The sequence below is a fragment of the Gopherus flavomarginatus genome, unplaced genomic scaffold, assembly GCF_025201925.1.
Source record: "Gopherus flavomarginatus isolate rGopFla2 unplaced genomic scaffold, rGopFla2.mat.asm mat_scaffold_2587_arrow_ctg1, whole genome shotgun sequence".
NCBI lineage: Eukaryota > Metazoa > Chordata > Testudines > Testudinidae > Gopherus > Gopherus flavomarginatus.
This window is the reverse complement of record NW_026114923.1, coordinates 16219-31116: the sequence shown is the minus strand read 5'-3', so window position 1 is coordinate 31116 and position 14898 is coordinate 16219. Positions and strand designations below refer to the sequence as shown.

At 39.3% G+C, this 14898-nt stretch overlaps 1 protein-coding gene and 1 long non-coding RNA gene across 10 annotated transcripts; one reads left to right on the top strand and one right to left on the bottom strand.

Annotated features, from left to right (window-relative positions):
• Nucleotides 1–374: 374 nt before the first annotated feature.
• Nucleotides 375–14537, bottom strand: LOC127042106 (uncharacterized). Of its 9 annotated transcripts, XR_007771850.1 has the most exons (6): nucleotides 14465–14537; nucleotides 14320–14374; nucleotides 14186–14239; nucleotides 13763–13861; nucleotides 1139–1278; nucleotides 375–789 (listed from the first exon to the last, which is right to left on the bottom strand). XR_007771850.1 is itself a non-coding variant. In XM_050935754.1 (5 exons), the coding sequence occupies exons 1-5, from the start codon at nucleotides 14480–14482 to the stop codon at nucleotides 8087–8089; spliced, it is 267 nt and encodes an 88-aa protein (XP_050791711.1). In that variant the 5' UTR covers nucleotides 14483–14537; the 3' UTR covers nucleotides 7863–8086. The 9 variants fall into 9 exon arrangements, 4 of the variants coding, with proteins under 4 accessions (XP_050791711.1, XP_050791713.1, XP_050791709.1 ...); XR_007771851.1 differs by lacking the exon at nucleotides 13763–13861; XM_050935754.1 differs by lacking the exons at nucleotides 375–789; nucleotides 1139–1278 and adding an exon at nucleotides 7863–8097 and having other exon boundaries at nucleotides 13733–13861.
• On the top strand, nucleotides 1579–2202 carry LOC127042107 (uncharacterized). The gene is made up of 4 exons (XR_007771855.1): nucleotides 1579–1604; nucleotides 1732–1851; nucleotides 1931–2014; nucleotides 2118–2202. It is a non-coding gene; the product is annotated as an uncharacterized LOC127042107 (long non-coding RNA).
• Nucleotides 14538–14898: the final 361 nt, after the last annotated feature.

Sequence of the window (14898 nt, the reverse complement as noted above, 5' to 3'; positions counted from 1 at the left end):
TGGCGCTGTCGGCCATTTTGAAAAATGTGTGTGTGTGTTTGACTAGGGGAAGTGTATTTAATATCAGGGTGGATTAAGAGAAAAGTTAAATAATATTGAAGACTAGGTTTATAAAGGGAATTTACTACGGCAAAACCTGTTTGTTAAGCACCGAATAAAAAAGCATTGAATGTATTCAATACCAATGTAGGTTAAGAAAAAAACATTATAAACTAAGTTTAAAAGGATAATTAAGTGAAGCAAAACCTGTTTTGTAAGGACATAAGCAAAAACTATAAGGAAATACTTAAAAAGTAGGTTTAAAAAAATTAACCAAGGCAAAGCCTGTTTGGGGTGCCCTGGGTAAAAAAGGGATTGAAACTTTTTGACTGCCAACATAGGTTATAAAAAGCTTTTTAATATTATTAAGTAATATTAAAAACAATACAGCTAGGTTTAAAAGGGGAATTGACTGAAGCAAAACCTGTTAAGTAAGCACATGGCCAAAAACTGTAAAGGGGTCCTAAGAAAAAGGCTTTTAAAAACATTAAAACTAGGTTTAAAAGAAAATGTACTAAGGCAGTGTAATAAAAGTGAATAAAACGTATTAAAACTAGTCAATACCAATGTAGGTTAAGAAAAACGAGGTTTAAAAGGAAAATTGACAAAGAGAAAGCCTGTTCTGTAAGCACAGGGTAAAAACTCTATAAAAAAGTGGCTAAGAAAAATACAATAAAGCTCAGGGTAAAATTAAAAAATGTTTACCTTTGCAGTCTTTTTGTAAAACGAGGCAGCTTTTCTGGTTTAACCCTAGTAAATAAAACACATTAAAACTAGTGAATGCCAATGCAGGTTAAGAAAAAACGAGTTTTAAAAGGAAAATTGACCAAGGGAAAGCCTGTTTGGTAAGCCCGGGGTAAAAAAGCATTCAATATCAGTGTAGATTAATTAAAAAGAGCAAAGATAGAGAGCACGCGGCGGAATCAGAATGAGACAGAGAGAGAGAAGCAGGCAGAGTCTGTTTAGTAAGCACAGGGTAAAAAAGCATTCAGAATCAGGGCGGGTTACAAGACAAGAAAAGCGAGGAGAGAGTCCGCTTTGGAAGAGCAACGATAGAGAGCACAGGGTAGGATTAAAGAGAAAGAGAGAGAATTGTTACCTTTGCCCGTCTTTCTGTAGAATGAGGGAGATTTCCTGCTTCTGACACTCTCCAGCTTGTTATCACCGCTTTTGGATCGGCCCAATCAGAGGTGGTTTTACAACAGCGTCATAGAATTCATTTTCCTGAACCAACCAATCCTAGTGTTTCAAGAGTTTAAGCAAGAGCCTTTTAAAAACCGGTTATTGTCTACCAATCAGCATGTGTTTTTGTGTATAAAAACACGTGGTTTTGCGAGCGGGTTTTTCAACACAGAGAAACTAACTAAACACAAAGGCATGTCCCTGTACAAAACACCTACAGAAGCCAAGAAGCCGGAATTGCCCCTGGGTGCGCCAGACCGTGTTCAGAAAAGAAGGCTCCTTTACAGTTGTTTTGCCAACGAGAAAGGCTTGTTGTCGAGCCCTGTGTTTTATTCTGAAAGAGAACTGAAAAAGAGGAGCCACAGCCGTTTGTAAAAAATCAAGTGCGAAAAAATTTGTTGTCAGATTTGGAAAAAAACAGAATTAAAGGCAGAAGTAAATCTTTTTTTTTTGTAACAAATTACAAAATGTTTTATAAAAATAAAGGGTTAAATCTTTTTCTTTTTATAGGGGAGAATGGAAGAAGAGCCTATATATGAGGACATGGCAACCGAGGAACAGCCGCAGGATAGCGATGTTGAAAACCAACCTATGGACCCCGAGTTGTGGAAAGATGGCGATATTGTTACGGTATAAGCTTTATTAGTTGTAAAAAAAATAAAAAATTATTGTATTTACACTTTTAAAAAATGACTTTTGATTTTAACAGATAACCAAGCCTGGGCCGTACAAGATTACTGCTTTGGTGTGTAACAAACTGCCAACAGTTGCAGAGACAGAAACACCCGAGGAGGTAAAGACAGCTTAATTTATTTGAAATATATATATTATATATATATATATATATATGTGCATGACACTAATTAAGCGTTAATATACGGTTGGTTTAATAATAGGCTGCTGAAACTATGATTGACGAAGGTGATTCAGAAACAAAGGACACAAACGGGGTGTCAATAGTAAAACCCAAAGAACACTACAAGGTAAAAATTACTTAAATAATTTAAAAAATATATAAATATAAACATATGTAAGAGTGGTAAAATAAAACTATATGTTTTGTGTTTAATAACAGGAAGATGATATGGGGTTCAACGGTGCGACAGTCGAGGATGATGATAATTCAGAATCAGACGAGGGTACGACCGAGGTAGCACAAATAAACTCTAGGCTTTTTTATTTTAAAATTTTTGCATCAAAAAACTTAAAATATGTTTTTACAATGTTTTTAACAGACATCTTCAGAGGATGAAAGAGGCGGTCTCTAAGTAGAACAGCCGTAATATGTACCTGTTGTTTTTGTGTGAAGCAAGATGTTAAAAAAAAGTCTGTAAAAAGTGAAGAGAGTGACCAGAAAAGCGGTGAAGAAAAAGAGGATCCAGTTATGGTTGATATTGTTAGAGCTGTTGTAGTAAAAGCCTTTTACCACTGTTTGAAAAAACAACTTTTGGAAAACTGTGCAGCCTGCGCTGTAAATAAGTCCAACCCTTTTAGTCACCCTTGTATTTTTTGGGATCGCTCAGAAGTATTTTACCAGCTTAGACGTATTTCTTCTAAACTGAACGCGGCCCAGCTGGTAAATGTAATTATAGCTGAAGGCTACAAACTAAAAAAGCTTAACATAACCACTGAAACTATAACCAAAGTTGTTAAAATGATTAGGGAGGTTGGAAAATCATCTGACCCGGTGGCCTTGCTGGTAGATCTGTCAAAAGAGGTGGCCCCCTATATTGGCCGAGCGGTGTGTAGCAGAGTTCGCCAAATGGATTATAAAACTTTTTACATGCAAGGTTGTGACCCCAGAGGCTTAAAAAATATATATTAATTAAAAATGCATTGTTAAAAGAAACTGTATCACAGTTTTTATATTATTTTGCTTAACCGTTAAAAATGTATGTAATTGTATCGTATTACTTTACTGCCGCTTTAAAGTTAAATGTGTATAAACGTTGTTGTGTTAAATAAAAACAAAAGCAGAAACAAACTTTTGTGTATACAGTGTTTTAAAGCAAGACGGGGTAAGCATGGCAAAGCTGCTAAAAAAATTTATTACTCACCCGAAAAAGTTGGTAGTTTTGGGGGCATAACACCCTTATTTCAGGCCGCTAAAAGGACACCGTAAAAGCTTAAGCAAAAAGCAGGTTTCCGCTTGGCTTGCGGATCAAGATGCTTACGCTTTACATAAACCTGCAAGGCTTAAATTTAAAAGAAATAAAACAGTGGTGTCTAATGTGGATACACAATGGCAGGCAGATTTGGTTGATATGGCCGCCTATTCTAAAGACAATGACAACCGTAAATATATTTAACAGTGATAGATATTTTGTCTAATACGCCTGGGCGGTAACCCTAAAAAATAAAACAGAAAAGAGGTGGCAGAGGCGTTTAAAGCTATTTTTTCAAAGGGGCGCGTGCCTCAAAAATTACAAACAGACCGAGGAAAAGAGTTTTTAAACAAAGCTTTAAAAAATTTGTTTAAGCAATATGGAGTACACCATTTTGTTACCAATAACGAAGTTAAAGCGGGAATTGTGGAGAGGTTTAACAGAACTTTAAAATCAAAAATGTGGAGGTATTTTACCGCCCGTAACACCTTTCGCTACATTGATGTGCTGCAGGCCTTCATAGACGGTTTACAACAGAAGTTATCACAGAACTATTAGAGGGCGCCCAATTGACGTGACAGAAGCTAATGCGCTAAGCGTGTGGAAAACCGTCTACGGGGGTAGTTTTAAAATAAAGAGGCAACGTGTGGTTTTTAAAAAAGGGGATCACGTAAGAGTATCTAAAACGAAGGGCACTTTTGAAAAGGGCTATCAGCAAACCTTTACCGATGAAATATTTATCGTGTCAGGGGTTTTATTAAGAGGACAAAGACCGGTGTATGCATTACAAGATTATGAAGGGAGGAAGTTGTGGGGTCTTTTTATCCTGAAGAATTACAAAAAGTAAACCCTAACCAGGACCGAGTTTACAAGGTAGAAAAAATTTTAAAAAAAAAAGGTCGGGGAAGAAACAAATATTTCTTTGTAAAATGGAAAGGTTGGCCTAAAAAATTTAATAGTTGGGTTAAAGCGTCTCAAGTGCAGGACCTTTAATAAAAAAATGACTGAACAAAGTTTTTATATGACATTACCAAGCAACGCCTCAGCGGGGGCTTTTCCTCAAAATACTAGTTCCAATTTTACAATACAACTAGCCAAGCCTTTAAATTTAATAGGGCGGTGGATGTCGCTTTATCGGAAATTCATTATTGTCACTCTTGGAACACGCTTCTTTTCGATACAGCATTTACGTTAGCATCGGAAAAAAAAATTCGAACCTACTACATGGATGCCGGCTATTATTCGAGCATTCACCATTTAATAGAAGTCATCAACAAGAATATAGACAAAGATGCCGAAAAACCAAATGCCTACGTTATTTACAACCCTGTGACTAGAAGGGTTCAGCTAAAACCAAACGATGGAAAGTACTTTTTTTTCCACAGGTGGTAAATTGGCAACAATACTGGGAATGCTTTCAAATCATCCGTGTAGGATTGCACCGTACCCCGCAGACATTACGGGGGGTTTTAACTCTTATACGTGTACACCGACATAGTGGAACATCAGTTAGTGGGGGACTACTATGTGCCGCTGTTGCGCTGCGTTCCCATCCGTGGTAGCAACAACGAATTTGTTACAATAACGTATGACAAACCGCATTACGTCCCCGTAAGTAAGCAGCACATCGGAACCATTACTATTGAAATAAAGACGGATCAAAATAAACACGTTTCATTTAGTTTTGGAAAGGTAATTGTTAAACTACATTTGCGTCCCAAAAAAGCTGAAGAATGGTAACTATGAAAAACTACGGGGACCCCTTTTTGTATAGAAACTACTACAAGGCCCAGGCTGGCTATGGCTTACCAGGATATCAAGGATTACCCGTTATGTACGGGGCAGGTTTAGGAGGAATATTTCGCAGCCTTTTTAGAAAAGCCGTGCCACTTTTAAAAAGAGGTTTTGACATTATTAAACCCCACATGAAAACAGCCGCGAAAAATATAACCAGAGACGTCGTAAACCACGTATCTAGCGCAGTTATAAACAAAATAGGAGCACAGGAAGGTTCCGGTTTAGTGGTAATGAGAAGAAAAGAGCAGCGTTGCGCCAGCCCTTTAAAGGCCCACCTAGACCCTTTAAAAAAAAAAGCTGTGAGAAGAGGTCTTAGCCATATACCAAAAAGGCGTCCTAAGAAGAGGAAGCGTCGCGCTACCAGCGATAAAAGGGATATATTTTAAAATGGCTTTTATTCATTGTGGCTCTGACGAATGCACCAAATCGGAGCTGGATTTATTTCAAATAGCCCCCACACAAACCAGTATTGAAAATAGCTTTTTATGTAGAGGTGCCTCCTTTGGCCGCTTTAACGGTAAATGCCCCTCTTGAATTTTTTATTTCGGGACATGGGGATCATTACTTAGACCTTAACAACACGCTGCTGTACGTGTGCTGCAAGGTGACAAAAGAAGACGGATCAGACATTGATGATGGTGCCCGGGTGGCCCTAACAAAACTACCCCATCGCCACTCTTTTTAACCAGCTGGATGTTACTTTAGGCGATCGTCTTATTAGCCAGAGCAACAATTGTTACCCTTACAGAGCCTTAATAGAGCTAATTTTAAACTACAGCCATGACACCCTCGCTACTCAGTTTTCGACAGGCGGATTTTATAAAGACACGGCAGGGGGCCACGAAAGCACCCTTTTGGTCGGCCAGGCCAATGAGGGGTTTATACGCAGGGCCGAACTAACGGCCGGCAGCAGGAAACTGGATTTGTTGGGACCTTTACACAGCGATTTGTTTTTTCAAGAAAAACTACTGCTAAACGGCGTGGATTTAAAAATCAAACTAACACGTAGCAAAGATGTTTTTTGCCTTATGAGCGGCACTGCCAACGAGAATTATAAAGTACACATTATTTCGGCGTCCCTGTTTGTAAAACGTGTAAAAGTAACCCCGGGGGTTCGTTTGGGGCACGCTGAAGCTTTAATGACCGCCAACGCTAAGTACCCCGTAGACCGGGTAAGCATAAAGGTGTTTAGCATACCGGCCGGCAGTCGTGTCAGTAACCAGGAAAACCTTTTTTTGGGGCAGCTACCCAAGCAGCTAGTAATCGGTTTTATAGATAACGACGCCTTCAGCGGCAGCTACGTTAAAAACCCTTTTAACTTTAAACATTATAACATTAATTTTGTGGCCTTGTATGTGGATGGCGAACAGGTGCCAGCAAAACCCCTACAACCCGATTTTGAAAATGGAAACTGCGTGAGAGAGTACATGCAGCTCGTGCAGGCTACTGGAAAAATATGTAAAAGATCGATCGCTCTTAATTAACCGCGATGAATTTGCCCAGGGCTATACGCTGTACGCCTTTGATTTGACCCCGGATCAGGAGTGCGCCGACCATTATTCTTTAATTAAAACTGGAAACCTGAGAGCGGAAATTCGGTTTGCAACGGCTTTGCCTCTACGGTTAACATGATAGTGTATGGGGTTTTTGATAACGTGCTCGAAGTAAATCATAGAAGAAACGTTCTGTTTGACTATATGTAATCATGAACACCGTGCAGCTACGAGATATTTTATCAAAGGACCCTTCTTTTTTAGATGTTTTTTCTAGCGATTTGCTTCCGAAAAGTTTTGTGTCCGGAAGACCTTTGGGGCTTATTGTTAACACCCACCCCCATAAGTTACCCGGGGAACATTGGCTGGCCCTTTATTTACCGAAACGGGGGCCGGCGAGTTTTTTGACTCCTACGGTTTTTCCCCAGACAGTAACTTTTTCCCTAAGTCTATTATGACTTTTTTAAACCGTAACTGTGATAAGGTTGTGTTTCATCAGAGACAACTACAGGACCCCCTAGCTGTAACCTGCGGTTATCATTGTATTTTTTTTTTAAAACAACGTAATAAGGGTTTATCTTTTGATTGTATTTTAAAATTGTACTCCGATGATTTAGCAGAAAATGACCGCTTGGTGGTGCGATTTGTAAAAGGAAAAAGACCCGGCATGCCCAGACCTGTTTTAAGCATGTTTCAACATGTTCAAACGTGTTTATCTTGTCGTGTGTTTAAAGAGCTGCATCAATAAAACACAATTTTTAATTTTGTTTACGTTTTTTTATTTTACATTGTTAACCAGTCAATTTTTTCGTTTTTTAACAGGGACGCTTTTAAAAGAGGCGGTGTTACTTGTGGCCTTGACCGGCTTTAGCCCTATTTTTAGACGCTCTAAAAATTGTTTATTGGTAACATGCCCTACGACGGTCGTAGGCACGTTTAGCTCTGCCAAGGCTTTCATAAAAACATGCCACCCTTTAGGAGCCCTCTTGTTAGCGAAAGAATAAGAGCCGGTTACCCCCCTGACTAAATCAAGCATGTGAGACCCCTCAATCGCCTTCCCCCGGTACACAAAACGGCCATTATCAGCCCAAGAAGACACATCTTTACGTTGTTTAAGCTTATTTAACAATATTTCAGCTTTTTTTTTATAGCGAGGATTTACCCCCTCCAACACCTCCTGAATAACAAAGTCCGATACATCCCCCTGAACGTTAGGAGGTTGAAACTCCTCTTGCTCTTGCTCTTGCTCTTGCTCTTGCTCAGGGGAAAAAAAAAGGTTTATTTTAGTCTTTTCCATTTCACCACGCTTGGCCAATACCAGGTATTTTTGCAGGACCGCCTCGTAGAGTTTAGCCTTTTCGTAGTCGGATAAACCGGTTCTTTGAAGAATGTCTTTCATTTCTGAATCCAACTGGCGACTGGTTGTGGTTCTGATATTTTCTTCACCGCTAGAAGCCCGCTTTATTTGTTCTAACTGGTGGCTAGGAACAAGGTACATTTTTTCGGCGTATTCCATTATCTGTTAATTAAAAGGCTTGACAGCAGGGGGAGTGCAAAGCTTAACAAAGGGCCAATAAAGCCACCAGTTTGTTTTACAATAACCTTTTTTCTTTTCAGGGATAGCTTTTTATCGCTTAGCTTTTTAATAATTTTTCGTTTTTTTTTAAGGATGCTTATTTGTCGAGGTTTTAAAGGAATGTTTCCTTTTAAAGTGTTTAAGCGCTATTTCTGAGATGGCCGCTACTAGGTCGTCAGACGCCGTACAGAGAATAGCCTTTCTTTGTTGCGGCTTGGCTTTGATAAGAAATTTTAAAAGAGCCAGGTTTTTTTGCACACGGTAAGACATGTTTGTTCGGGAGGTGATTTTTTTTAAAATGGAGGATTAATAAAAAATAACTATTTTTTATGGGTTTTTTTAAAGGTGTATGCACAGGGCCAGTCTGGGGGGAAAAGACCTGTTCTTAACCTGAGGTTTTCGGGCGTTGAAGCATTTAAATCCACCAGCAGATACCCGTAGGGGTCTTTGGTAGCGTCCTCAAAAGCCTCCAAAAAAAATTGTGTTTTACCAGGGTACATTTGCCGGGCCAAAGTGGTGACTTGTAGTTTATCGCGGGGGTTTTTAAAAAGAACCATATATTTAGTATTTAAATTAATTGTACGGCTTTTTTTTCCCTGACAAAACATATTTTGCACAATGTACATAATACTTAAGTTTTTGTGGTGTACGTATTTTGTAAAGGCTTTTTCAATTTCACCACTGTCAGAAGCAGACTCCATTAGATCATCTATAATAACCATATTCACTTTATTACTAGGAAATAAATGTTCATCATTAAAAGTATTAGGTAAACCTTCCAAAATGTAATACATGAAAATTTTTGCAGCAACTCTGTATACAGCGGTTGCCAACAGCTATAACACCACACAATATTTTCAGGCATACATGATAACAGTTTATGACCATTTTCTAACAACTGTTTTATAAAATATGATTTTCCAGAATTTGAGGGCCCACAAAGCAAACAGGAAAAGGGATGAACAAACTGAACGTGGTTTTTCATAATAATTAATACCCGTACGGCAAAGTTTTAAAAGCCTCCTCGAGGGCTCTTTTGTCGTAAATGACTTTTTGGGTTTTTTTTAGAGTTCTTGTTTCTATTAACCAGTGTTTTTTTTACCCTTACGATTCCTGGCTGCTGTATTACGATTTCTTTTGGGTCCTCTCCCGCGGGGTAATCCCAGACAAGTTCTTTTAAGCTTTCAAAATTAATTTTTTCACTGTTTCCTGAGTTAAGTGTGATTCCTTTTAATTTCATACAGGTTTTACCGCTGGACAGTTTGTACCCGTATGTTTTGGGTCCCGCGGACACAAACTCCACAATGTGTTAATCTGGGGGTACTTTGCTAGTTAAATCTCCTAAATAATCCCCTAGGGGGGATTCCACTCCCCTTCTTTACTTACAAAAATTACAGAATCCGTATCATGATAAAGACACCGCTGCTGTAAACGATCTAACAAGCGGTAGAGCTCTAACCGAGCATAAGCGGTGGTAAAGCACGCTATAAACACGTTAGTGTTGCTGGAATGGGTGCAGTGTTCTTTTGCGTACTTCCAAGACACTACGGCTGTATCATCATCGATAAACTCGCACGATGACACATCGTAATAAGGTACAAAAACGTACTTAAAGAGCTCGTCCGGGTCCGTTACTATACTAGTGTTAGTCAAATTTGTTCGCTGACCAAATTTTCCCCACAAGGAATTTAAAAACAGCTTTGAAATTTGTCTTTTGGCGGGGTTTACCTTAATTTTGTTTAGACGCAGACACACACCTTCTTTTTCACGGTACTCTTTAACGTACTGTTCTTTTTTTAAGCTTGTCCGTACACCAGTGAGGGAACCCCGAGGTTTCTTGTTTTTGTCTTAGGTGTGTTTTAATGTAGTCTGAAAACAGGGCATCTGAAGAGCGGTTAAAATGCCAGACTTCATAAATTTCAGCGATTTTGTAGCCTTTGTTTAAAGCCTCCACCAACTCTACTGTGCACCAAATCCCTGTTAAAGCCCTCTCCTTCTGCCTGTGCCCGCAGGGGTCCTTTTGTTTTGTTTCTGCGCAGAGTGCGCACAGGGAAAACATTAGTTTACCATCAAGCCTGTATGGTAACACGGGAAAATACAAACCTCTTGGAGGGTACACTTTAACCTTGGCTATGCCAAAGTACTGGCCGATATCCCCAAAACCCTCATACACAATAACGGGATGTCCCACCGGGTACTGTTTAGTTTTGTTAACAAATGGGTAGAGGCTGGTAAAATCGTAGTAATGAACCTGCTCCCCGGGCAGCGGTTTGTAATAAAGGCAAATGGCGTTTGTTCTACCACCGTAAAGGGCGTCTCTAGGAACCAGAGGCTGTGGCAGCTTTTTTTCTCGTAAAAAATTTTCCACCCGGTTATCGTTTGCTAGCATGGCCTGCCACTCGTGTTCCCACACGGTCCTTACCTCAAACCCCTGGCTTTTTAAAAATTCAGCCTTAATAATGGTTCGGTTGTACAGCTGTCCGTAGGTTGCCTTAAGCAACGGGTTGTAATCATTTTCGCAATAGCAAATGGGGCACCCGTGAAAAAAACACCCGTTAAATTCAAAGGCCGTGGGTTTACCAGCTATAATGGCGTAACCGTCCAAAAAATAGGACCCAGTTTTTAAACTCGCCACCCTGCAAAGCGTGTTGAATGTAAATATTTTCAGTGTGGGCTACGTACATCAACCACTGAATGGCCGGCGTGGAATATCTCTTCTGCTGTTTGTGGTAATTGTCTAACGGCAAAAGCGCTATGGTTTGCGGCTTTAAAAAATTAAACCGGTACATGGCCATGCAAATCGAGGCCAATGTGAGGTGCTGAAAGGGATCTATACACTTAGTAACCACTTCCTCATTATCCTTTCCGGGGTTTTTAACAATTTGCTTTTCGGTCATTTTTATAACTTCGTTTCTGAACCGGTCGCAAGCCTCTCGCAAAATTTCAACATCTTTTTGACAATAATAGCGTAGTTCTTTTTGAAGATCAAAGCTGTTTTGGCGATTGTGCTGGTACCAGTTTAAAAATTCTTTTTTTTCTTCAGGCATCATGTAGTCTACTCCAAAGTACTCTATTTCGGGCATAGGTCCCACATAGTTTTGATTTTTAACGGTGTTAAAAAAGTGCGGAAAGTACCCCTTCGCTTCCTCAAACTCCATAGCTTTGGGTAACTTGCTAAGTTTCATGGGGAGAAAATTTAAAGAATCTATAAATTTAATGGCTAAGTTTACCACCGTCACGCAAATAAGTTTTCCCCCTTGCGTTACGGTGCTAACAGCCATTTTTTCTTTAATTAACTGCCTTAGAATAAAATAACTATCGTAACCTTTAGCGTTATGAGCAATAAAAGTGTATCCCTTAAAGCGCTTGTCTATAAAGGTTAAAACAAACTCGCTAATGCATTCTTCCCCTTAAATTCCCAGCTAGTTTTTTTATTTAAATGCAAAGCATAAATATAATTTGGCACGTGTACCCCCGTTTCCTGCATACATTCAAAATCATAAAACACATAATCCTTTCCCTCTTCTGGAGACCAAATATTACGCATATAACACTCGTGACCCTCTATGTTGTCTGTTTTTTGATGGCACTGGGGACACTTTTTGCTTCTACACTGGTGATTTTTAACCGTGTAGAAGCCGCATTTATCGCAAAAAATTCTGTTTTTACAATCAACTTTACCGCTGGTCGCCAAAGCGCTGTGCCTTTCTAAACAGTCGTCAGACCTGCAAAACAGCTTACAGCTGGGGCATCTTTTTTTTTCACCGGCCACTTCGAGGCACTCGGCGCTATTACACGTACGGCAGTGGTTTTTACAGGCGTGCTGGTGTTTGTGGCTATAGGGAGCGTAACAGTAGTTGCACAAATACGGGGCGCCTATAAAGGCTTTAATATTTAAAATACCGTAAAAATGTTTGTTATGTAACAAAACAAAAACAGTTTGGAAACGCTGTACACCCCCAGTTGTAAAAAAACACCAATTTCCATTTTCATAATACAAAACGGTAATAGCTACCCCAAGCGCTCTTCGAAAGAGCTCACGTCTGTCAAGCTAATCATTTTTTGGTCCGAAAACCCCAACTCCTGATGAAGGTGTTTGGCCCCCTCTAACAACTGGGCATCTGTAAGTTTTTTATCTGATAAAAGACCCAGCACGCTACCGGCAAAACATAAGTTGTTACCCTGATTATTTAAATCAATTAAATGTTTTCTTTTTTTTTCAATAATTTTACTGTACGTAATAGTTTTTAGGGGTCTTACAGACCCAACTCCACCAAGCCTGTTTCTAATAATTGTAACAACCAGGCGTAAAGTTCCGGACCCCACAATCTCTGCATTACTTTGCAACACATTAACGATGTTATTTAAAAATCTATGGCGTTTAAATTTTCCCCAAGGCCTCCGTAAAGAAAAGAGCGGGTGATTTAGCCCCGGGGCATCTAAGCGTAGCTGTACAAAATCTTCAGGACCCACCTGATTATTAATATCATCTAGCAAATTTTGAATAGCAATGTCGATGGCCGCCATGGCTTCTGTGAACCCCGTTACTCTGTCCAAATTAGCAAAACGAAATTCCTGAAAATATTCATATGCGTTTAAACTCTCTTCGGGGTCTTATCCAGTGTCTTACACGCTCCAAATACACCTGTGGTGGTGTATCAGGAGCGGGGAAATCTGGACCTTCAGAAGAAGAAGAAGGGGTGGGAGGGTCTATTTCCCTTTCTTGGTTGGGGGGTTGTTTTTTTAAAATAGCTTTGGCTTTTTTTATTCTTTTTGCCAAAAGCCTTCTTAACATTTTAGATTTTTTCCATTTTTTTTTCCAACCCCTTTTTACATTTTTAGGTTTCATGTGTAGTCACCCTCTTCCTTCCCCCTTTAACGCGCTTTCGACCTTTTCAATTAGTGCCCGGGTGTCTGCTATTTTTTGGTCTAAAACAACCCTTTCTTCTGGAAAATTTTGTTTTTGAAATACCTCAAGAATTAGCTTTGAAACTTTTTATCTATTAAACGCTTTAAAGATGAACAAACACTAAACAGCTCGTTACAAGCAGCAACTGATGCGGCCAGCCCCACAGGAAGATTGTTATTTGTAGCAGGGGTTTTGCGGGTTCCGAAAGCTTGGGGGTTAACTTCTTCACCCTGCTCGAACCCACCCCTAGACACGGTTCCTTCTACAGAGTTGTTTATTTTTAAAGCTGATTGGGTCGGGGAGGCATAGGTCTGTTGAAAACGAGGGGCTTTACCGCCTCCGCCTCGCTTACCATGGTTTTTGAAAGTTGTAGAGGTAGCTTTGGGCGGTTCAAAAGCGGGGGGTCTGAGCCCCTTTCCCCCCGCCCTGAAAACGGATGCTGTTTTAGAGGTAGACTTTTTGGCCTTTTTTAATGCCGGCTGGTTTTGTTCAATAAGGGATTTAGACGTACAGGGCTGTTCAAAATCGGTGTGCTTAATACCCTTGCTTCCGACTGCAGCTGCCTCAGAGGGAAATTTTTTGCCCCTCTTTAAAGGTTGCGGGTTTTGGGCAATGAGGGATTTGGACGTGCAGGGCTGTTCAAAATCGGTGTGCTTAATACCCTTGCTTCCAACTGCAGCTGCCTCAGAGGGAAATTTCTTGGCCCCTTTAAGCGCTCTTCCCTTCAACATTTCTTCTTGAGGAATAACGCTTGATAAGTCTGCCGATACACATAAAAATGTTTTTTAGCACGGGGTTTTTTTTTTTTTACTAACAACAAACATGTCCCCCAAATATATATATTTTAAAAACGTTTTTGCAATAAGGGGGCTAAAAACCGCGTTTAAGTATAATGTACAAAATAAAGCGCTCTTTTAGTTTTACCCCCCCCCCCTCCCCCCCTTGGGCTGTACAACGGCAGCTTTTTGTACAGTAAAACCTTTAAAAGTTTTTTTTTCCTAACAATAACAAACAAACCCCTAAAATGCACACTATTTCCAACGTCAATTTTTAAAAAACCACATATTTAAAAAACAGTTCACACCTTCCTCTGTAATTTCAGGAAAACCTATTGGGTGGTTTTGACTTCCATCTTGTTCTAAATTAAAAAATAAAATTTTTTAAAACCTTTTTTTCTTAAAAATAAATTATACTTGTGTAGCATATTAATTGGCTTACCAAAATTTAAAGCTTCTAGCGCGGCATCTGGAATGTCAAGAAAAAAGTTCTCGTCCTATTCAAAAGAAAAATGTTGGCTTTTAACTAAGCATAACGCTGTTATAATATCTTGGCGGCCCATACAAATTATAGTAAGGTTTCTTACCATGTTGTTGCTTCCCATAACGGTAGAAGTCTTGTATTAGCAATATTTCTTTAACAGCCTTGTTTAGTTTTTTGTTCCCCTATTTATAGGTTTTAAACCTGCTTTTTTAAAAAAAAAAGTTTTGCCCCCCACACCCAAAATTCTTTAAAAAAAACAGGGTGTGTAAAGGGCACTTTTCTAGGAAAAAAGGCGGGTGCAGTTTTGGGGGGCGCCAAATACTTTAGCTTTAATGGCTAACAATGTTGTTTTTTATAGTAAATGTGTTTAAACAGTTAATAAAAAGCCTTTGTAAATGGTAATATACCTATTTACAGCTTTGTAACCAAAAAGTTTTTAAAAACTGCAACCTGTATTTTTTAAATTTGTTATATGGCCTTGGTTTTTAAAACAAAACTGCTAATTTAAAAATAAACCACCTTAAACTTTTACAAAAC